At 36.3% G+C, this 25,609-nt stretch overlaps 1 protein-coding gene across 7 annotated transcripts in view; it reads right to left on the bottom strand.

Annotated features, from left to right (window-relative positions):
• Positions 1–6,605: 6,605 nt before the first annotated feature.
• SYT14 (synaptotagmin 14) overlaps positions 6,606–25,609 on the bottom strand; it is an 88,494-nt gene continuing 69,490 nt past the window's right edge. For 6 of the 7 annotated variants that reach the window (XM_080586342.1, XM_080586339.1, XM_080586340.1 and 3 more), the window contains 2 exons: positions 19,972–20,161; positions 6,606–15,819 (listed from right to left, as the gene is read on the bottom strand). In XM_080586342.1, the coding sequence (XP_080442468.1) occupies positions 15,506–15,819; positions 19,972–20,161 (504 nt within the window). In that variant the 3' untranslated portion in view covers positions 6,606–15,505. The remainder of the gene's footprint in view (positions 15,820–19,971; positions 20,162–25,609) is intronic. The other variant, XM_080586337.1, reaches the window with a different exon arrangement.

The following is a 25,609-nucleotide window of genomic DNA, read 5'->3' on the forward strand; positions in this document are numbered from 1 at the left end:
CTAAAAATCTGGATGCTGAGAAATATAACATTCAATTACAAAGAAAATTATACGAGCCTCCTGTGTGTGGTTCTGCTCTCAGAAAGCATTAGCAGCTTCTTACGACTCCGCAACAATAAGAGAGCAATTTCTTCACTTAGGGAAGCACAGTAAATCAGAAATAAAAGGTCCTCAACAAAAACATCTAGGCAGCAATTTCTAATCTGAGGGGCAGAAAAGGAGTTAAAAAAAAAAACAAAAACATAAGAGCATAGCCAACGATTGAGAAATAAATTGGTAGGAGAAATTATTCTGGGAGCCAGAGTGGGTCACAGTACGTTAAACTGCAGACTGCGTTTGTTGGTTTGTTGTCTGAAATTATTCCAAAAACAAAATTATTCCAAGAGAGAAGGATAAATATCCTTGAATAATCCAAACCAAAAATCAAATATAAAAGCAAGAGTATTACTTAGTTGGATCTCAGGTCTGTGTCATCTTGAAAGAATTAACCACTTGCCCAGGTTTTGCTCTCTGTTTGCTTTTAAGTACACAGGGAAAGAATTAGGGAACGTAGGGAATCAGGCTGGGCACTACAATTAAGTTTCTTATTCAGTTTATATAGTGTATGTGTTTTTAAACACAGTTGACTTTTTTTCTCCCCAGATCTGATCCTGGTAATACAGAACATACACCATGTTTCAAAGTATACTTGTACAGAGGAAGTGATCACTTCAGTAAAAGCCCAAAGTTAAATATATAAATTTGAACGCAGATTTCGGAACTGGGATTCATTCCTGGGGCCACTACACGCTGCAGCACGGTACCAAGCAGCAGCAGTCGGATTTACCTGGTAGCACCTCAGCAATTCCACACGCAGGTGTCAGCATCAAGGCTTGTGACAGCTCCTGAGCGCTCGCTGATCCTCGGGGTGCCAGGCCCCTCTGGGTCTGTGTGCTAGGAACTACACATCCACCATGAGGTTAAGAACAGAGGTAAATGTGTAATTGAAGAAACAATGAACAAACTGCTATTTCTGCTAAGTGAGCAACAATATAGTTTTATCAGAGAGTTTCACAAAATCTAAACGAATGGATTCACTCTTTATGCATTTTCATCAACGAAAGCGACCAAGCCAGTTACCTGTGGCCTGTGTGTGCTGCTCTGGGGCCCTCCTGGTGCGAAGCAGCCTAACGCATCCGCGCTTTGAATTCCACATTGAAAGATTTAAGCACCCGTATAAAGCTGGACTTTCATAGTTTTTAAATCTGTGAAGTGAACACCTTCATATGCATTTTAGAGGCTGTTGCTTTTAAGGTGACTTCTGTTTCAGTTGATAAAGCATCACGCAGTAAAGGTGGTTTAAAATAACTGAACGTGACCCCCTCTGTACGTACAGTAACTTACATTTGGGGGGTTAGCAGGCTGACACCGTTCTTTTCACACAGAGAGTTTCAAGCTAAGCAATTCCAGTATCCGCAAAGCATTTTCCTTCATTTTTATGCTGCCAAGGACTCTTATGGTCATACTTCTTTTTCTCCAACAATTCGCTATATTTGGAAATAAATTTATTAAAAAATCCTAAAGAACTGATGGATATAGAAAATCCTGTCTATGGGAAGCTGCAGATCTACAGACCTTCATCTTGTCCATGACATCTGAAGAGCTTAAACTTATCAGAAATCTTTCTGCAAATCTGCAATATTTCTGAGATTTAAAAACAAAAACAAACAAAAAAACCCCACAACGATGTACTTCAATTCAAATCAGTTAAGGATTTCTTCTCTTGTTTAGAGGCTAATTCTCAGTATCTGTAGGAGCATTATGGCTAAAATACATGAGCCAGCTACTCCTCCTACAGGTCAACACATTGATATCTTGGCTGTTCAGAAAATGCTTCTGGTGGCAGATTTTTTCAATGCCCCAGCCTGATGATAGGCAGCATGGTATTTCTAGAGGGAAATGAGCATTTTCTGCTCTCTGCTGCAGAAGAGATGAAGCTGTGATCTCATTTGTTTGCTTTCATTAAAGATCCTGTAAAACATTTTATAAGGGTAGGCTCATTAAACTCAAGGCTTTGGCCATATTCCAGCTCCATTACTACCTACCTGAAAATTTTCCCATTAAATTAGGATCAATGTATCTGTCTCTTCCTTTAAAGTGGTGTGCAGCAGTGTCCTGAACTGCCAAGCACTTTCTAGGCTTCATCTTCAAACTGGCTCATTTCAGGGTTAGGTTAAGACTATCAATCCACTCACTTGACAGAGGACCATAGGCTACAATAAGTATTTGTAAAATGTTTCAATATACACTTTGAAGTGAAAAGCATAACTCTACATCGTACCCAGAAAAGAAACCAGGTAAGATTATGTGCAGTAACTTGACGAGAAATCTAGTGGATACCAGTGAAGGCTGAAGATCTAAGTACATACCATTACGATGTTGTAACGTTTTTAAAATCCACTCCTCACATAAACGACATCGCTATTTTTTGTGCAAGGCAGAAGCGTTTATCTCACAGTGGTTATATGTGATAAAAATTCATTGAATCGTTTTACGGCTTTTGTTCTTTGGAGTGCAGCATTTACTGGGGATGTTTAATTTGGATTGCCCAGAATGACAATGAACAGGGTAAGTGTATTCTGGTCTTCAGGCTCTTGATATAATAGATGTTATGCGGCATGTCTACCTTTTGAGAAAGCTTTCAGTGAAATGTTATGCATAATTAGAGAGGGTGGGATATGCACTAAGAGAAGAACAATTCCGTGAAATATTTCTGGCAGCGAAACGCTTGCCTAAGGGTGAATCAATCCATTCCACAGAAAAGCCAAAAACGAAGTGGAGGCGCAAATCTGCGTGTGAGATGTGCGGTGGCTTGGGTACCAGCATCCTTTATAAACGGTCTGGAAATGTCTGCTTTTGAATTACCTGCAGCTATTACCATCTCTCAGCTTTCTGGTGCTCCCACATCGGTCATGCACCACCACCCTTTCTCTCAAAGGGCTCTCCCAGGGTCCAAGCGCAGCTATCAGCAATCCTTCTACAGCGACTCCTGTCAGAAAATGCCTCAGGGCCATCTATGTCCTTGAAGCGGGTTGGGACAAGTGGTCTGGGGGTGGAAGGGGGGGGAAAAAAAACAGAAAAAAAGAGGGATTGTTGTTGGAGGTTTAGGAGAACCCCCAAAATAACATCAAATGTGTTAAATGTATGTCATTTTAGATGGTGACATTCCCATATATTTTCTAATTGATTTTTTGAAAGGCTAAATTATACCAGAACCAAGTAGCAATTTCTATCCCATCAAAAGGACTCTCTGCGGTATTTCAGTGATATTTAGAATCAGTTCTGCCTGCCCCTGTGGATCTCACTTCTCAAGTTTTACAGGATTTTTTTCGAAGATGAGAAATGGTTGGACAAATTCCTTGCAGGCAACAGTCATCAATGCAAAATGCCTCCATATTCATAACAGTTGCGTTTTCTTTTTTTTAAGGTGGTATCTACAGGATGACATTTAGCTAAGTGTGGATTACCAGGGGAAGGACAACTCTGCTCCAGCTGAGCACTTCCACTCCCCTCCTTATGCTGGCACCAGTATTCATTTAAGCTCATATCCAGTCATACTGGTGAAGTGTCCTCACTGAAAACTGTTTTAAAATCTTGTTTGGCTTATTCTGATCCTTCAGTGGTTTGTTGATATTAAGACTGACAAAAAGACTGCATAGCTGAGGCATTCAGCATACACATTCAGTACGTTGAAGCATAAGCAGAAAAGCATTCTCGTGTCTGCATCAAATGGGGAATTAAAGAGGATCCCCACCTCCCAGTCCCACACTTAGACCAACAAATACAAGTTGCTGGTCTTGCTCTCATCCTGATTTATTAAAGGGTGTGCTCAAGGTGCTGGAAACAGCCTGACTGCTATTTCCCAAGCAATGCTACTACTCTACAATACGCACCAGCTCTGTCGATGACAGAAATACATAGAAGTACTCCATCCCAACTGTCAGCTTGGCTGCATGCGTAACAGATGGGAGAGACTGAACGGTTAATGCTGTTACTTAGCCTGTTGGCCTGGCTTGTGTGCTCCTAAGTGTTTGATATTGTCTCAGAAAATTGCAACAAGCTTGTGTGATGGTTTGCCACTGGGGCTTAGACCTACTTTTTCATGACCTTTAGCCTCGCTGATTGCTTTGGAGCTTTTGTTAAATGGCTGATTAAATACCTCCCCCTCACCCTCCTTTTTTTTTTTTTTCTTTTAATAAATATGAATGATGCCTATGTTCTATATCTCCCTGATTTCCTAAGAATGCCAGACATTTTCTGGTAAAGGCATTAATTAGCAAAGGCTTGTGTGACTGACATTTTAGTCTACTGGCACTTTAGGTCCCAGCATCAGCAGCTGAGAATGCTGTGATGTCAGGGAAATGTGTTCTTGACTCCAAAAAACAAATGGGATACAAATCTTGTCTCCTTTGGCAGATTTGCCCTTTCTTAACTGTTACGCCACTGCAACAGAACTGATATGACAAGATATAATAATTTAAGCTTTGATTACTGACCAATTACAATCTTTTATGCCCTTATTATTTGTTGAGATGAATTGGCCTGGTATTCTTAATCCCTCTGTAGAGCTAACATTTACTTGTAAACAGTGGGCTACAGAGGTTGAACCATCTTCATCGTGGTTCTTGAAATAAGGACTTTCGCTAACAGCAATGAAGACAGAGTTTTCTTATTTTGCACTAACAGAATTAAAGGAGAATGTCTTTTTTTTTTTTTTTTTTGCATAATGAAATGAAATAATACAAAAGGCTATGGGGGGAGATTTTATTCTGCCTCTAAAATATACATATTAGTTCAACATGATTTTACACAAATTGACAAGAGGATTTTCATTATTAATAAGATGAAATGTAAGGCTTCTAATTAAGTGGAAAACAAACCACTGTAAACTACACTCAGAACACACAAACCTATTAGGTTTTGAATTTAATACTAAATCATTTATCTAACCCCCAGATGATTTGTTGCATGATCTTCCTTGATGATAATTTATTTAATTTGAGCATTTTTAGGCTTATTTGCTTCCTTCTATCCTTACTATTCTTAAAGCTGATGCAACAGCCAAAATTTTTAGACCCCTATGCTGAAATGTAGCTACTCAAAACGATTAGCAGGTAACAAAATGCCTTAGTACTGCTCCCATTAATTTTGGGATAGTAGAGTAATTTACAAGTAAAATGAAATGTCTAATATGAAGCAAGCACTAAATTAGACTCACACTGCTGGACTGTAAAAACAAAAACACCAGAGAGAAAATGAAGATTACAAATTTTAGCAGGAAAAATGATAAATAGCCCTTACCCACAGGAGTTTTGGGAAACAAGTAACTAGTGACTTCTAAGTGATTTTAAAATACTATCTAATGTGGAATTTGCCACACGAAGACAACTATTCAGAGAAAACCTTTGACAGGTAAAGGTGCATCTGCATAGAAATGATGCAATTTGGCTCTGTCTGAAGCAATTACTGTTGCATGGAAAGCTATTTAGCAATGAGGAGCATTACACCTAATTCTGCTCAGCTACATACATGAAACATAGCAGACTGAAAGGTGCCACACATACAGCTGAAAGCTGAATTTGATTCACAGGGTGTATTAACTCTTCTTCACTGCGATCTTTGAGTAGAAAATGGCTGTTCATAAACAGTGAACAAGTACTACCATACTGACTACACATTTCATTTACTCTACCATGTTTTCACAGCTTCATAAATCCTCAATTTTTAAACAAATATCTGATAGTTCATATATTCAAGTTTTAATAGATCTTGCATCATCTGGAGAAAAACATTTGTGTTGTTTTTTTTTTTTCGTTACATACAAGGGTACCAAATGTCTTATGACATCTTCTAAATAATATGGACACAAAACAAATGCTTTTCTTGAAGTTTCTTAAGTACCAAGTATGTACCAGTCTCCATATGGAATGACAAGTTATTTTTAAGTGTATAGTCTTTTGAAAATGCCAGCCTTAACACCAGCAAGTACCACATTATCTTGTTTGTAGAAATCCTAGGATTTGCACAGATGGGTCCAGATGATCAGGATCACACAGCAATAAACATACCACTCTCTCTAGTTTCATCTTGTAAAAGTCACTGGGCTATGCTCGTTTCATCTGCAGAAATGGGAAGAAATGCTAGAAGCTCTTTCTCTTATGCCTTCCTAGCTTTAGGGTAGGAAAATATGCTTTAATTTTGTAACAATTCTTTTTTTTTTTTTTCCGTGTATGCTAATACCTATTAAAATGTACACATATCCAGGCACATCCTAAAGCAGACCTGCCATGAGGGCCCAGAAAGCTTTTTTCTAGCATGTACTACAAAAATCATTAGAGGACAGTATAGAAGATCTAAGCTGGGTCACAGTGAAATTACAATTGTTACTTATTTCATGTTTAAATCAACCTTCAATTATTTCACCCTACCTGTTCCTTAGAAAGTGGAAGTTAGGCGCATTAGATGAGATCCCTTCTGAGAAAGGCACGTGGGACAAAGAAGCAGACGCAATCAAAAATGACCCCAGAAGAAAACTGCATAAAGCCAATTTCCAAAGTCAATCAGAATTATCACCTGAGTGTGTCTTTATTTGCCAATATACACATCATATTTGTCAGAACATTATCACATTGGTTAATTTAAATTTCTCTAAGTAGAAGATTCATGACATCAACAAAGACTGTGAGAAATGGAGAGGGAATTGGGGAAACTTAGGAAATTTGGAAACAGAGCCAAGAAGTATGTTAGGGAGAGGATTAGTTAGCTTGCCAAAATTATTGTTTTTCTTTTAATGCTGACAGGAGTTCAAACAGTTGTCCAAGCATTAGTATCTCCTAAACAGTGAAGTCTACTACATTTGTTTAAGATCTAATTAACTCCAAAGGAAAGTGACAACAACCAGTTTTAAAGGTAATTTTTCCTTTTTTTCAAATACTTTCCAACAATTAAGTTCACATGCAAAAAGCTGATTCCACATACAGAAAGTAGTTTGAATTAACCAAAGAATATCCATTCCAGCCCCAAAACTGACAAAAACACGTTTCACAGAGTAATCAATACAAATAGAGAGAGCAAACAAAATAGAAAACCACAGCTGCAAAGCTTCAGGTACGTAAAATGATTATTTTAATGTTGTGACAGATCCATACTTTGAAAATATACTATAGCATGTTTTCATCAAACTAATATGGAATTAAAGTTACCTGTGCTGTACAGGTAAATACAACTACAAATAGCTGGTGGCAGTTTGCCTCTCCCCAAAATAAGAATAGTAATGGAATGCATATGCTGAAAGACCAGCTTTTTATTATTATTTTTTTAAACAGAAAGACAGCTGACAACACTAACTAATCTCATACACTGGAAACCCTCAAGATTAATATATGTTAGCATAAAATGATAAAAGTAGGGTGTTGGGGTGGTTTTTTTTTGCTAGTTAATAACAAAGGAAACAAAACAAGATGTAACTGACATCACACAATTGGAGATGCTGTAGGTACAATGTGACACATAATTATAAATCCCTCTGGGGATTTACAATTTGACACCCAATATGCAGATCTGTACATTCATTGCCAGAACTCCGTCTTCACCTGCTGTGGACTGAAACGCCATGAAAGGTATGTCTTCATCTGGATTATAATGGCAGTTTCAAATGAAGTCTTAAGAATTTAATAAGCCATGTAAACAGTTGAAAACAGTCATTCACTCTTTCTTACTGTCAAAACGTAAAAATAAATAAATAAATAAATAAATAAATAAATAGAGAATTTTAATTACTGCTTATTCAAATTAAAAGCACAGCAAAACAGAAGAGAAGCTCAAGAAATTCTAAAAGAGGGAAAATTCAGTCACGGACATTGCTTTATAGGCTCCAAGATTCTGTACAGAAATGAAAGCATGAAAACAAAATCAGCAAATTCAAGAAAGAAAATGAGCAGTGATGTTTCACGTCTAAAAAGTTCCGCCAAAATGCTTTTTATAAATGCATATAATTAGGAGCAGTGTTGGTAACATGACTTTAATATGCCCATTTTCGATGATCTTTGATTGACATATAAAAATAATTCTCTGATTTCTAAACAGGACTTGCAAATATAACCTATTCCCTTTAAAACTGTGCTTAGTGTCTTAAAATGTTTAAGGCTATACATGCACTGAATTTTAAGGAATTTCAAGTTGAAACATTAGTTGAAAACCATGTTATATTCCATAAATTATACAATGAAGAGGATACTAGTAGGAAATGTATGTATAATGCAGCATGAGTCTGTTTCCGTAAGACCAGCATATGCTAGACAGTTATCATATACTATCAGGGCTTCAGACACAAAAGCTGAATCTGTTCTCAAAGTTGCACACTTCAGATATATGTATAAAATGAGTAAAATAAGCTAATTTGACAGCACTGATTTATATTTTTGATGTGATTTTGATTAAAATACACAAAGAAATATAAATCAAACACATTGCTACCGACACAATAATGCACGACCAGTCAGAAAAGAGGTATCTTGAATTCTCAGCTGCGAGTCACATTTACAGAAGCCTATTTTATATTTGTTCAAAGAGATCCGTTATGTCATTTCTGTCTTTAAGTAACAGCAAGTCCAAACAATATTTGTCCGAAGAATTCGAAACAGACTTGGTTCTTTGGTTAACACCATGTGACTTAGATCAGACACAGGAATCAGATAGGAATAAACAGTCGTGTGAGGAGGTTTCTTGGAGAGGCAGGATGAGGAAGGGAAGGGGAAAGCTAAAAACTCAAAGAAATGCATTGTGTCAAACCGAACTGCCATTTGAAACCTCCCGTACTAGGAATCACCGGGTTAAGACATCTTCTGATTTGCAGTGACATTGCTTACATGTGATAACATTAGTTTCTCTACATATTGGTCTTGTACAAAAGAAACAAGGCACCGAGTGCATCGGTGGCATACAGGCAGTATAAAAGTAAGCAAGAAAATGCTACATACCGTATATTTCATACACTTATTAAAAATGCGGTGAATGTGTGCTATCTCTATGCAATAAAATGCTTCACAAACCCAATTCCTTATATCCCAATGAGAGAATGAATTAAAATGTGAAACACATTTTAATAATCTTGCTGATAACAGCACAATTCGATATTCGTATTCACTACCATCAGTTATTAGCTTATAGTCACCAGAAAACAAGTTCAAAATTACTGAAGATCAAGGGAACTATAATCTATAACTACACTTTTGGGACAGAGCCAGCAGCCTTTACTCATGACAGATGTCCCACTAAGAATGGAGAGGAGGCTCAGTTTTACCACTCTTCTTCGTGTTAATTGTACCTTTCCCTGAGTCACTTCAGGGAAATGGATGGAACTGCTTATGGGGAAAGGTTCTGCCCGACACGAAGAAAGTGCAGTTAAACCAAGACCCGAGTAAAAGGCAGTAGGTTCAGGCCCTTAGTCATTATATTAGCACTTTAGATTGTGTAACAGTGATATAGCTTGCTCATAGAGCATTTAATTTTACAATGTTAAATCATCTTATAGAAAAATAGGTAAGAAAGCTCTGTAAGAAAGTATATATACTATATAAGGAGAAATCTCTCCTTAAAAAAAGCAAAGAAAGGGAAAATTGAATAAAAGGTTTCACTAATTACACTTTGTCATGAAAATCACATTAAAAACTGTTATCATAAACAAAACAGTACGGAGCACTAATGAACCTTGTGGTTTACTGGAAAGGACAGCAAACTAGCTGTATAGTAAAAAAGATCATTGCTCTATTTCCTTTTTTTTTTTTTGTAAATATTCCCTAATACATTCAACCGCTTAGAAATTTTCTTAAAATGTCATAATAAGCCATTTGCAAAATTCACCATCAAAATTTGTTCAAAGCCCTGCTCCTTGCTTGCACTATGGCCTAGAAATTACCTTACATCTTAAAGCTATGATAATGCTTCTAGTTAATTCTGAAAATTCACTCAAAGTCATGCTTTGGAAATGAAACAAAAGTTATAAAGCAATCCACTTTAAACCCTAGGCATGCAGTGAATGTCCATAGGATTTGCAAAACACAGAAAAAGAATTAACTCGATAAAAAGGGCAAGACTCCTGTCCTCAGATATAAGACAAAAAGGATGACATTAATTACATCCCTGAATGTCCATGAGGTATTCCTTCAGTGGTATGGTAGTACTGCTTCTGCTCTCCTGAGTAGGCTCCTCAGAGACAGGCAGCTTTTGGAGGCTTTGTACCAGCTCAACCAGTAAATGCTTCCAAGGAAGTGAATGAACGCTTCTTGCTATTAGGCTAGCCTTGCCCATTTTCTGGACATAGTTGTTTCCTGGTCTTCATTCCTAAAGGAGCAATACTACCCACTTTCCTAACTCCTGGCACATTCCTCCCCATACAGATCTTATTCTCTATTATATCAGCAAAACCCTGTGCAGCAAAACCTGGCCCAGCACGTATCAGACCAATTTATTAACTCAGTCACACCACGTCAAATACAAACTAAGCTTGCTACCGTTAATCTAATCGTGCCGTATGCAGGTAGGCATAATATAAACAGATACATTGGGTGCATAAGATTTCTGCATAGTCTGCAGAAAGGAAGAAACCCTGCTTGCAATTAAGGAGGGGCAGTGGTAAGTTCTTAAGGCTAAACTAATCCACATCACTGTAGGCCAGTTTGTACTCACCCTGCACATAAACACTTATTTACCCTTCTTATGTCTATAAAATACGCTAGGTTAGCAGCTGAGGGGCTCCCACACAGAGCAGCACGTGCAGCATCAGATGTATGAGCTCCCACAAAGCACACACCACCATTTCTCTGAGTAGGGCCCTCCAAGGACCGCAAGGCTCCTCGAGTGGAAGTGGAGTCACTACAGCTACCTCAGTGTGAGGCCCTCTCTCGTTTTAGCGCCCTCACTCTCAGACGACGTCGCTTTGTCAGGAATTCTTTCACTGACAAGCGAATGCTCCTATGACTTCCCCTTCAAAAACTACCACCAGAACAAAGTAGTCTGAAACCCAGCTGTGAAGCACTACAAAATCCAGCAGCTGAGTTAAATAGAACAAAAATACAGAGCATTCTTGACAGCTTGTTCTAACAATAACTTTGCTGAATATTCCAGTTAAAGCAATCAAGATGTTTGACGATTGCTTTAACATTTTTAATGTTCAAGCATTTCCACAAGCTGAGGAACAGAAGAAACAAAAATAAGAGATAATGATTAAATAACTAAGTATCCTGATATTTTTATTTTTTTTTAAACGTCCATTCACAGTTGGAATCACATTTGATCATGTTGCAGGTGCCCCGCTGTACCACTGCCCTACTCTACTGATCCCATTACACATAAAACCTCCAGGGTCAGGTCCCCCACTCCTGTTGATGCCCATGGGTTCCTCTTATTAACGTTAATGGGAGGTATGCATGCACATCGGTGGGAGAGTTAAATAAATGGTGAACTTTTACTGAGAATTCAGCTCAAGGAGGAAGTCAGTCTGCCTTGCAGCTGGACAAGCCATAATATTAAAACCTGCTTTAGACAAGACAGCCATTTTTCCTCCAGAAAAGTGTGATGAATAAGAGCTTAATACAACTCTTGGTTAAATGAAAGGGCAATGTGTTGGCAGTTTCACATTGAAATGGTCAGGCCAAGAGGCTTCCCCTCAAACATCATTCTCTGATTTTACCACAGCCTTTTTGTTAGAATTTATACGTGTAAGAGCGATCTGTATTCAATTCATACATGAATTGAATTCATCACGCCTTGCCTAACTTCTGCCTTTACACTCAGACTCGCTGCTTGGACACTGCGTAGCTGTCCCTTAAGTCCTGAGCATGGGAAGCACCACAGGGACCAAGCTTTGAATCCTACCAGTGCCACCCTCCTGAGCAGGGAGCAGAAGCGTGGCTCTGCTTACTCCATGCTTCCACATATGTGGGAGACAGCAATGTCCTACACAGACTGCGGGCCCTCTCATACTCCTGCACAGTGATTTCATACTTGTCTGTACAGATCGCAACCTTGCCCATACCACATACTGAAAGGAATTAACCACCTTTCCTCATAGCTATAATACCTTAAGATGACTTTACCTTTGCGAACACCTATGTGAAATATTCTAAACATTAAAGCAAATAGATTACATGCAGAAAGAATGAAATATTTTCCAGAATAGAATCTGTAAGAACTTCACTGTTCTACAATTATTTAAGGCTACACTGTCAGAAAACTAATTCAAGAATTGTAATCTCTACATGGTGTATTGGCACACAGAAAAGTAATTAGATAATTTGATAAACTCTTCCAAGTACTAATTGTACTTTTGAACAAAAATAAGCAACAAAAAACTATGAAGAAAGCACCGACAAGTCTGAGGAAAATATAACTGTCTCTTTCTAATTTGCTTCAAACACTTTGTTCTTTAGAAATTCTGTTCCATGCTTGAGACTTCAGTTAATGCACCAAAATGCACTATATGCTTAAGCCCCTATGGGGGCTTCTGCATCTAAGGCAGATTTCAGATAGGAAAGTATCGGTTCGCATAAAGCAGTAAGAAGAATATAATGACAAACAATGCATAAGAATGGGATCTACAAAGAAAGAACAACATGACAGCTACTGATACTGTAACTAATTCATAAAAATCCCAGGGTGAATCCAATTATTGGTGTGACTGGTTTTGCATGGAAAATCCATATTCTACTGCCTGAAAATTAAACATTCATTTCCATTCTTTACACATTCAGTTTCCAGCCTTTGTACAGAATAAATCCAAATAAAGCAAACCCTCTTCTGCAAAGCACAAACTGGACCTTACTACTGTGGGAAAAGTCGCATAATCTAGAAAGAGATTCTTCTTCCCAAATATGCCCAACACAGATTATTTTAAATCTCTGCTATGACTAAATTAAGGTTTCAGTGTCTTCGAAATCTGAATAATTAGATGTAAAACTGAAGCAATGCAACCCACAAACATAAACCCAAATCATGACACTTAGTTTAGTTTGGATTCTGTAAGAGGTTACTTGCTGCACCTTCCAAACTCACTTCTTCAACGGCAATGTTAAATATACCCTCCACTGGAATTAACTTCCTCAGTTCCTACTGTTAAAAACTGTAAATTATTTTAAATCAAAATCTGTACAAAGAGACAACAATTAAGAGATAAGTTTCAGCTTTAGGAAAGAGCATTCAAACATCCACAAACAGAATGAGTAAAAACACTTCCACGTCCATTGAAAAGTTGCTTTTGATCAGCTTCTAAGACAGTTTCTATCATAGGAAAGCTATAAGGATTGGGAAAATCTGAGAATTTTCCTTATGCATATAAAATTAATGTTGATTATTATTATTATTATTATTAAATTCTACACTCAACATTACGTTTTACAAACCGAGCAACAAAAAGGATTAAAAGAGACAACTTGTAGCACTGCAAGATCATTCCTGGTTAAAGAGTTTTTGGATTATTTGTATTTAATAAATAAAGCTTCTGTAAATGAAGCAGCAATGTAATAACAGATTAAAAATCAGGCCTGTTAATCTTTAAATCTGAAAACCTGGCTCTGCAAATAAACCCTTCAGAAGGCACCAAATAAAATAAGAAGTGGAATTACAGTAGTCTTTAAAAAGGCCCTAGTGAACTTGTTAAGTACTATGAGAATTTGAGAACCACATGAAATTTCTTTAGTATAGTATAGTCACTGTCTCCAATCTCACTGTACTTGACCGTGTACCCTAAAGCCAGGATTGTTCAAAGGTATTATAAAGAAATCTGAGAGGAAAAAAAAAATGTCCTAATGAGAATGTTCTAGGCTACCACTAATTCTCTTAATAGTATCCAAAACTTCTGTCTTCTACCCACCAAGTGCTAAAAAACAGTAAGACATCACCACCATTTATAAGGAAAACAAATTTGCTTGCTTTCCATACAGCAATAATTAAAATTTTAAATGAAACATCACTACAGGCAAAGACAGTATTTGAATTGGGAAGCGTTTAAAAAAATAACGTTTACTCAATAATCCACAGTTTCAGTAATCTGACTTGGATTCAGCAGTCGGACAGTTAGTGTGATTCCAGTTAAAATATTTGGGACAAATCGAAATCTCAGAAGCACAGATATTTCCCTAATTTCAGTGGAAGCCAGAAGTGTTCATTTGATAGTAAACTTTTCTTGTGATACTGTGGCTCCTTTTGTTGTTTGAAAGCTGCTGTTCCCAACCTGAATATAAGCAAAGAAAATTTCTATGTTGGGTGTGAATATTAATTCTTTTGCTGGCCAATCACTGAAAAAAAAAAAACCAAAAACGAAAACAAAGAACTCACTAATGTTGTCTTCTCCAAGAAGAAAGTTAAAAAATTCTGGTCTGACCTGTACTTCCAACAAATGGCATACAGTAATCCCTAACACAGCTCAGAAAAGACTCAAACGAATGTCTATTCTAACAGAAGTCACAATATTTCTCATTCATTCTGAGCAGTTCAACTGCTTCCACTTCCTTCAGTCTTTCAACCTAACTTCCAACTGCTGACATTTTAAAGAAATACATATCAAATTTTTTTTAACGAAAAAATATTTTAGCAAAATCGTGCTCTATGAGCTTCCTACATTGGAATACACGAATACAGGAGGTGCTTTCAACAGAAAGTTACATAGTTTTACAGTACAACCTGTCTAAGGAGATTTGGAAGGGACCAAACTAATGATCTGGTCTCTTTGGATTAGGCAAAAGTACAGGCAAAGGGAAAACCCCAATTTATGCCATATAGAGAGCTCGTTCCTGTCACAGACTGAAGAAACATTTATTTTATGTCAAAGTTCACCTGATGCCCAAATGCTAGTATTTTTCAAACCAACTGGATATCAAAAATGAAAACTTAATTGTACTAAGCTCCTGGAAAGAAACTCAGTGTTAAACAACAGTATATTCATATATGCCATATTACTAAATGTTCTTCTCCACTGGTGGTCTTGGTTTTTATGGTGGTGTTTTTCATTGCTGTTGACTTTTTTTCTTCACAGATCATCAACTTTTTCTCATAGTGCAAATTATTGACCCTAAATCTGAATGCAGGCAGGTCAGAAGCTACAGTGTAAGAGCACTACAAAAAGTACACAAGAAGGAGCGTACGTCAATTTGGAGAACCTTACATAAAATATTACTGAATTGAAAAACACAAAACAAACTCAAACGAATACAGCATCAGGTGGCTGGGGGAGGGACTGCCAACATGTTTGCATATAGCAAGGCTCCTCTAACACCAAGGAAGTGCCTGATACTAAACGACGATTATATATTAAATCTCGCCATTTTGCATGTTGTGCACTCTTTAAGATGGAATGTTGATCTCAATTTTCATTTTCCATTTCCACAACAAATCTGTTGACTGTGACCAGAAATAGTGATCATCTTGAAAGACAAAACTCCCTTAGAACCACAACTGCACTTTGTACCGTCCATTAAGATTCTAGTAAAGTATGCCATCTACATACTTGCTGTCCTTTAGATTCTTTCATCTCAGTCCAGTGATTAAGTTCATCTTCTCCTGAGCTGTTAAGACCTAAGGAAATCCACCCTATCATCTCTTTTCGTTTCATGCTGCGCTTATTATATACAGACAATATGAGGGTCACATCTGAAAGCTGAAACAGTGCAACTTGGAAAACGAAGGTTTCTTTGTATACTGGATTTGGCTGTCCTCGGCGGATTGAAGTTTTGCATTTGGACATCTCTTGCCCCATGGAGTTCAGCAGTGTTAACTTAACGTATGTATCTAAAAAATAAATCATAGTTTAGAATATTAGAAGTCTTAGAATAAACGTTTTTGATAATGAGATATTTACAAGATTCTCAAGGATATGGTGTATACCAGGCTGATTGAACACAGATTAGATTAGACACATGAAGAAGATGACAATTAAGTAAAATAGTACAAACACAATAACAAAGTAATTAACTTCAGTACTATGTAAATGGGTTAAATTAAAGGTATACCTCATGATCCTTCTTCCCATCAAGCCCCTTATTTGTTCCAAACAAACTTAAATTAACACTTAGCAAGCTCCAACTAGCCACAACACTGTAAAGCATACCACTGAATTTTCAGAGAATAAGAATGAGGTAGAATAAAGACAATGAAGAGAAAAAGAAGAAAAAAAAAAGTTGATATGCAGTGATGATATCAAAACAGCCAGGATGAAATGCTTAAGAATAATCTCTGCATGGATGTGGTTCTCATTTTGGGCTTTATTTTATTCGTTTTAAAGACCAAAACATAGCAAAGTGCATTCAAAAGTGAAAGTTTACAAAATAGAAAGAAAATTAATTTCTAGATTCATGAAGGAACACACTTATTATACCTTTAGAGAAATCATTTTTACACAATTCAATATGGTTGTTTAAAGTGCTCTTAGCAAGTACGTTTAGGAAGCTGATGCAAGTAAACGTGGCTAGCCTACACAGAATGTTAGTATTTGGGTATAAATACTTATTTTTAAAGCTCTATTTTCATTTGACTAGAAGCATCAAGCCATGCTCCTGCAGAAAGTTGTGCATTTATGAAGTCATAACTATAACTTATTTTAAGAAACATGCCACTATTAAATAATCTGTGTTGTTTTTTTGTTTTGTTTTGTTTTTTTCATTCTTTATTCCTGCCATGAATAATAGTGAATAATATTATTAAAAGATTCAAGTTTCTGTAAAAAGAAACACTGCGTAATTTCACTTTGCAGGTACACTGAAATCCCATCATCCATAATCAGAGATAAATGCAACTTGTGCATTAAAGAGTGCCACAAATAATAAACATATACTGTTATAAACCAATAAAGTAGGCAGCTGTGGATAGCTTTACTGCTGGCAAGTTTTCTTTTGCATGAAAAAGACAACACCCAATTAGTGTCTACAGGAACTCACCTCGGATTATATAAACCTGTCCACCTATCAAGTGTTTTAGACAACAGAACAGTCCATCTGACAACAGGGGGTGGAAAGCAGTAAAAGAAATAATGACCAGATGTCAATAGCTGGGTGAGAGAGGATCAAAGGTTAAAGTTTAAGAGGAAACACTATTCACTGGAGTGGAAGAACACAAAACCTTAGCAGCATAGATCAGGAAAAGGATTGAACAAAAGGATTGTTGGGTAAAATTTCATGAAATGACAATTTTGTGCAGTTTTTGTGTAATCTTTACAAATTACACTGCTTATATAATGGGTTATCTTAGCGCTTACAGCTACTGGGTTCTAAAGCACACTGAGCACAGAAAGAATCATGCAGACGATCAGGTTACAGAAGACTGGGTTAAAATCGCTGTATCCATTTTATCAACCCTTATGCTTTTTCATGCAAACTCCAGCATATTAAGAAAAACTGCACATGGTGGTTATACTTATACATTAAAAGCAATAAAATGAAAAATCACTGACCTGAAAACTAAGCTTCTTGTGCCCTTAGGTATTAGTTACAGCTACATGATTTTAACACTATTTCTTGCGTAGAAGGAGTTGGGCACAAGAATGACTAATCTGAAGTCTACCCAAAGGTGAGGGATGCTTACATCCAAAATTCATGTATGAGTCTCTCTATTTAAATGTAAAGATCTCAGTTGTTAAAATTCATATATTTATGGATCTTGTGTGTGTGCAAATACACATGCATGCATATAACGTGCAAAAACTTTTCAACAAAATGTTAAGAGATACTAAGAAGCATCCTTCTTTTCTCAGACAAAATATTAACTGTCACAAAAAGAAAACAAGACAGACTCTATCATCAACTTTGACTGCTTGCAGGATTTAGCTTATTTGCTTGTATAAGTTCCTAAATGAGTTACTAAATAAAATTTAAAATATGCAGCAGAGGAGCATAGACTACCAAGAAGCAGAAACGAAGAACTCAATTCTATTTGCTGCAGAAGCATTTCACAAAAATTGCATAGGTTCGTGATCCCTATGATACGGAAGGATCGCTTGTGAGAAATAAAAATTGCTACCCTTTCTATTGGAGTTTCTCAAGACCTGAACGAAAACTGACCTGTGCATGCACTTTGTAACACTAGTAAAGATTTTGGAGCACTGACTGTTCAAACAACAAATGTGGTCAGAGCATTTCACTATCAACCTCGTGGGCCTTAGTTTTCATTTTATGGAAGTGATGGCACAGAGAAAGGCTGTCATATGGTCACAATACACTTGGCAGGGAGTTAGAAAATGGCAATAGCATGCATCTGGGTCCAGGAATTTACAAGAAGTTCTTCTTGCTTGGTGGGGGTGCACAAAACAACCAACAGAAGAAATTTGGATTCCACAATATTGTGTGCACTGTCTTACCAGACCTAGAAGGTGCATTACTTTCCATCTTTCTAGAAAGAAAACTCTAAACCCACATATGTGTAAGCAGAAGTGGACTATTATTAGTATGAATATCAAAACTTTCTCCTGTCCTTCAGAAAGTATGACAGAAGGTAACACACAAGAGCAGTTATTTGGAAACTTTTGTCATCAGGAAACCTACTCTCCAAAAAGAAGACAGAACATGCTACTACAGAGTTGTGTGTCATGTTCTATGCTGCTTTCTTGCATTCAAAGTAAAACTTTTGACCCCGGTGTTGTACGCAACTGTTAGCACAAGAGCACAGTTTGGGAATTAACTTACAGGGGAATAAACATACCTGTCATCAAACCAAGTATGGACTTCCTGTACCCAACTAATTCACATATTCTAAATGTTCAGAAAAACTTGACTTTCCCTAGAGATTTCAGTGTCCTTGGCTCTCCTTGGCTTTCCTCATCTATTTCTATGCTTTGTCTCCAAATAGGTGACTCCAGGGCAGCTACCTAATTATATAAAAGTATTTGAAATTCTTCTTTGGCCTTCCTTCTCCGGCCATATTAATGAATTCTGGCTCCATCAGTGCAAAAAGTATACAGAAAGCAGAGCAGAGTGTAGCTGAGCCAAACGTAATTAATGAATGGAATAAAACATGGGTCAAGAAAGAAAGAGAACATCAGTCTCAAGTTGTTTGGCTTACTTCCTAAAATCTGAAGGCAATGTGAGATGTGAAATCACTTACAAAACATCGGAAGCCTACTGGGTAATCTAGTAGTATCATACAAATCTGGGGATTAGAAACAGAAAGATAGACTAAAACCTGAGCCTCCAAGACTAAACCAAGAGGAACAGGTAGGTGTGTCTGGCTACAACAGATATAAATCAGACTCATCATTTAAAGAACAAGGAAAAAAAAGTTCATTACTAAAATTTCTCAATCTTTATCAAAGAATTAGAGACAGTAAAAATATTCTGTGTGTGACATTCCATCTGGCTGAAATTTAAAAGTTTATTTCAGACAAACGTATTTCTGAACAAATGCTTGAACACACAGTTCAAGTCCTCGATGATTATAAATCTTCCTTCTGCACAGTATATATGCCAAAGGTCTCCATTTGTTTCTATGCTGTCTTCACTGACATTCCTAAATTAAATATATTGCTACCACGTATACACAGGCACATAAGCAATTAAAGACTGCAGTAACAAACCCTCTAGGAACAGCGGTAACTGTTCACAGTGTTTAGATTAATATTTGCTGGCATGTACTTTCTCTTTAAACACTAACTTTTTATTCTTGGCCCATGATGTGACGCATTAGTAATTTAGCAATTAATCATTATGATAAAGGTAATTTATTACTCAGTCATCATGAAAAATTAAAGCAGTCTTGTCAACTTTCAATTAATATTTTGAATTTCAGATTTTTGCTATTTCCCAACTGACTAGAAATATAAAACATGAAACAGATTAGTTGATGATTGCTCTATTTCATTTTGATTGGGTAAGACTAAATGATAGGATTGAAGTCCTTACTACCAAGATCCCCACCAGTACAGAAGCATTAGAATGAAAAAAGATTTTCACTCACTGGGTGGTCTGTTTGCTGCCAAGTTTTTGAAGTGGCTGCCTTTTATCACTTCTGCTGATAATCTTCCAGTTGTAGCATTATAAAGGAGGCCAATGAGGATTTCTGGAGCTGAGCCATGCACCAGAGACTGACAAGAGGAGGTACTTTCACTGCAGGACACTTCTGACATGCTCATTTGAGAGTCACAACCCTATAAAAGAAAAGAAAAAGTTCTATGCATTCTATTCAAGTATGTTATTGGGAAGTTAATTTTTAAATAACACACTGAAAACTAGAAAAGCAACTTAATGACAATAACAAATTCCATTCAGTCACCCAATAAGAAATGTAATTCCTTAATATATACTCGGTTCACACATGCTAGAGGTAACAAAGACTAAAGTAGCCCAGAATTAAAATAAGTCTTAATTTTGTGTTTCCGTTGCTTCATCATTCAGGAGAAATAATTAAAGAAGATGAAAAGCAGTCTTCACGGTCCCTATTTACTTCAATTGGTAAGATAAGACTTGTAACATAATTTGTTAGCATCCTGGAGAACATTAAACCTTGGATCCTTTACTTTCCAAGAATGGAAAGCACTAGCAGAACTTTGAAGATAATAAAATGCAGGAGATTCTTATTCATCTTTTGTAAAGGTTATTCTCTAGACTGAGAATTTGTGACTAGTAAAATAACAGAACACATGCAAATAGAAAAATGCACTCTCTCTAGAATAAATTAGCTTACAAGAAATTTAATTGATTCATGGTTACAGAATTCTTATAGAACCTTTATCTTGGGTGGGACAGGAAGAATGTCATCATAAAAGTTAGCAAGTGATGCATTAATTTCCACCATGCAAGCTTCCAAAAAATTCAGATCTCTCACACATTCTCTTGCCTTTGATTGGAGCTTCTAATACTCACTTTTATCCTTTTAATCCCCTCATTCCTGGCATTAAAAAAAAAGTAAAAAAAATACACTTTTGCTACACTGCCATGTTAATCATATCACAGCCATTTCTACTTTAATTTCCTGCTTTCATGCATAGGCATGTAGAGTTGTACCTATTAAAACAAGAAACTGGACAATATCTAGCCAATGGCATGGCCATTTGCTTGGCAGCCAAGAACTTTGAATCATTAGCACGTCCCTTTATGACTCTCTAAAAAATACGTAAATTGGATCCACAGATTTTTCAAATATGGCTTGACTCATTTGGGAATCTGACAGCACTCTTTCAAGGAGTCATGATGATTTTGTGAAGCTGATTATTCCTGATTCCAAATGTCTCTATCATTTCCAGCAACAGCTGACATGAGCATGAGATCAGTACTAAAACCTAAATTGCACAAATCCTCATCAAGATAAAAGTTAGCTTTAAAAGCAAGTAACTTAATTTGACATATAAAGCCCAAATGCATTACAGAATCTCAAATTATAGAAGAAATGGTACCTACAAAAAGAAGCGATCAGCCTACAAGATCCTTCATACTGACATTTGAACTACTTCTCAACAAAACGTTTCCAAGAAGTTTGACAGAACCTTCCAGTAGCAATCAATTTCCTCATTAGGAAACATTCACTGGTGCTAACAAATGTGTTCTTAAAACTAAAGAAGGACATCAAGAAAATTCTCTGACTTCATCCCCCAAACTGCAAACTCTGATTTTAAATCTTCGGTTCTTTCTCCAGAAGTTCTTTACTCAATTCCAAGAACAAATTTCAAGTGGGTTACAAATTGTAAATGAATTACTGAAAATGAATTACAAGTATGCATTGATTCCCTTGTTCTTGGCACTCTCAAAACAGGAATCTTTTGATTCTGAACTTCAACAGGAAAGTACAAAGTGGAAAGTTTAAAAGAAAAATGACTTGATTCAGCAGTCAGACTATGTACCGCACATACATTTGAAAACCTCAGCCTGTCACAACTGCAGATCTTACTTAAGTTTTCTAGCCTTTCAAAAATTTAACATGTTATCCCTATGGTGCTTAGTCATATTATTTTGTTGAGCCAGGAATTTAAACACAGCCAACCTGACACTGTTCAAAGCATTGGTCTCTAATTTGATTGTGGTCACGCTGTAAGTCCACAAAAAAAAGTCTACAAGAGAAAGAAGGTGCGGCTATATTTTGTCAGTTTTCTTCTGAAAGAAAACAAAGATCCTACATGGAAATGAAAGAAGAAGAAACAGGAACTGGGGAAGGTAGATTCAGTAGAGACCATCAGGACTTAGATCAACAACTGTAGATTTTTAACAACAAAGTTAAAATCAGGGATACTGAGTATCATTAGATGTCTTCTCAAAAGTATTTTCTCCAGTACAGAGTTTGTTGTTCAGACTGTAGAAATCTCTTCAGCATTTTAAGCAAGGCATTCTGAGATACTCACAGGTGTTGGTAAATAACCTGACTTCGTGACAAGTCCATAAGCCGCCCCAGGATTTAAAATACAACAGGCACTTCTCCAAGTTCAGTCTAACTGTTTGTTTTTCCTGGTTACATGGTCAAAATTCAAGAAGAATGCTAACTCATCAAAAAAAGAGCAAGGAAAGAAATTGCATTTTTACCTGCTAAGAATATAAGCTTCATGATCACATGCCAAATTGTGAAACATTAACACTGAAGTTGCTAATTAGCACAACACGAATAGAAACTTAGCTACAACAAAGCTTTCATCTCGTGTCATTACAGTGCTACCAGAGTGCTTTTCATCTCCATATAGATCTGCATTCAATCCTTCTGTAAACGTATGTATAGGTCGCTTTGATAATGTAGTTTCACTGTGGGAAATGTAATATTTAGACCCAAGGTTTCCATTTATTTGAAATAATCTGTCTACATAAGTTTATTTTTATAACTCTTCACTTTCTTCCTCTATAAACACTGCATATAGTTTAATATACTGACTAAGTTTAATGTAACGACTAAGATTTCATAACAGCAAAAAGCCTTTTAAGGTCAGTGACGTACCAGAATAGGCTAGGAAGGAATGTAATTTAACTGCAGATTTTGAAGAACCTAGATGAACTGTCAAGGTAAGATGGTCTTGCCACAGTACAAGAAGCTGAACTGGATGGTATTTTGAGGTTCTCTCCAGGACATAAATCTAAAACTCTAACCTATTTCTCTCAATTCAGCCATAGCAAAAATATTTTATTAAGAGCAAACATTAGAAACAAACAAATCAAAAAAACCAACCAAACAAACAAAAAAACCCACAACTTTAGATAAAGTCTCTTCCAAAAAATTAGTTCAAAGGTTTGTCTTACTATGGTGAATTAAAAATTTTCAGCTTTTCAATTTTATATCACAGAGCTTTGCCCAAAGGACTTAAACTTTCTGCATATACACCACAGGACAGTACTTTATCACAAAGCTAGGCTGATTTTATTTGACCAATTCGTACAAGAATCACTGTTTTTCACTGTATTATAGAAGTAATACGCATATTCTACAAAAACTTAATTACTCCAAAATACTGTCCCTGATGAGTTTTTTTTTCATACCTAGAGAAGAAACATCACTCTTTAATAAATACATAATAAAAACATTTCCATTAAACAGTATTTGTATTTCACGTGCTGTACAAAAGTCAGCAATCAAAAAGAAGACACATTTTCCCTTGGTGCCAATAGAAGAGAACACATACAATGTATGATGTCAGACCTGAACCCCTAAGGTATATTTTCTAATAATCTTTTTGCTACTCACTGACAACATACAGAACCTTGTATTTGCAACGACAATATATGTAAATGGATTTGTCTTTCTTCACTATAAATTCCATTTACTATTACTTTTGTATACTGCTAAATTTTGCTCTTCAGCCAAATGAAGTTAATCATGAGGAACAATGTGGCCATACTCAGACAACAGTGAAAAGTGAATTCCCCTCATTGCATAGGTTAAAATCATGCCTCTGTAGGCTTGCAAAACAAGAACATCTGATTCTCTTGGCTTTTCAAAATATACACAGGAAAGATGAAACCTTGCTGACAATCCTTCAGCAACAAAAATCTGATTCACAGCATGTTACTTGTCAAAATGTCTCTCTCAAATTTTAAATGTTAATGTTATACCACTAATCTCTTAAAGAACTTTGTTGCACATTACTTTCTTCTACTTCTATGGCAATACAACTGAGAGGTTAGGGAAAGAAATTTGAATCCTGTTAAGCAAAAGGAAGAACTGAATCCAGGCCTCCAACATCAGCCCAGTGCTGAACCCCAAAGTTACTGTTCCACTTTGGGGTAAAAGCTCTCTGAGGAGGTGACGAGAATGCCCAAGCACCACACAGGCTGCAGACCAGCTCTCAGCCTGTAGCCCATCCACTACCTCTGCTTGGAGAGCCAGACAGAAGAAGAGAAAGCCAAACCCAGAGGCTCCAGGTGCTCCATTAGCATCTTAAGCACTAGATACTTTATAAAAACATGTTTCAAAGCTAAAATACTTTTCAAAATGTACTGGGCTCATTCCTGGGAAAAAGAACAGAAACCACCTGAAGAGCTTAGCTCTGAAAACAGAGGTATGTAAAACAATCAGGTATGCCAAAGAAGTGAGCTTTATAATTTTGGATTCTGGTATCCAAAACCCACTCACATACTCTACTGGATGCTTCGTTGCCTCTGTGGCAATGTCAGCCTCGGTTCCTCATCACTTGCGTGGCAGTGATTCTTCTTCCCCTAGCTCATGGAAGAACTGTGAGGACTGATGTATTTAAAAACACAAAATCCTTAAAAATATGAAAGATGTAACAAAACAGTTCCTTAGATGAAATGACTGGTACCCTTTCAGTATACCAAACTTGCAGGAAGTATCAAGTTTTTGCTTTTATGGGTAGAACTCAGAAGTTGCACGACAGTTATAACAATCTCATATATATTTGAAATAATAAGATTATTGATAGTAATATCAATAATAAGATTTAGAAAAAAAAGTCACTGCAAAAAAAGCAATTAAATGAATAAGGTTTCTTTTTTTGTTGTTGTTTCTTTCTGTCCTATATTCCACTGTCATTTTGAAGCTTTGTCAATTTTAAAAACTACAATTTTAAATGCTTGTCAATCTCTGTAGGTTACAGTAAAAATATTTATTTATTTAAAGAAAACCAATACTTTTGAAATCAAAGTTACCTATCTTCACAATATATTAGGGAAGAAATTCCAATTTCTGTTGTAGCTGCCAGTCCTATTAGTCAAACTAAGAAAACACATAGGTTATTAGTCTTTTGCTTTAAACTAATAACCTGAACTTAGAAACATTGATACATGGTTTTATTCACCTCACCTAAGATTAAGTCTTAGGAAAGCATCGTTATTTAAGACACATAGGTGTTTTGCTGTTGTTGTTTTGTTTTATGTAATTTATTTATCTATTTATGATTTACTATTAAAACTTGAAGCGGATTCCACTTAGGTAGAATGTGCATTTTTTACTCATGTACTTACACTTTATAGTATTAATATCTTTCAATCTATATCATAAATGTGACAAAAAATATTCTGACAATATTCCCAGGAAAAAAAACACACTTTTTTGGGGGTAGAATGGTATTCTTTAAATGTTAGCAGCATATCCTATTCACAAATTCCAACTTAAAAAAAATCAGCAAATAAATTCATTCAACATTAATGGTATTCTTCACATTAAATGT

The sequence above is a fragment of the Anser brachyrhynchus genome (genome assembly GCF_964034855.1).
Source record: "Anser brachyrhynchus genome assembly, chromosome: 3".
Lineage (NCBI taxonomy): Eukaryota > Metazoa > Chordata > Aves > Anseriformes > Anatidae > Anser > Anser brachyrhynchus.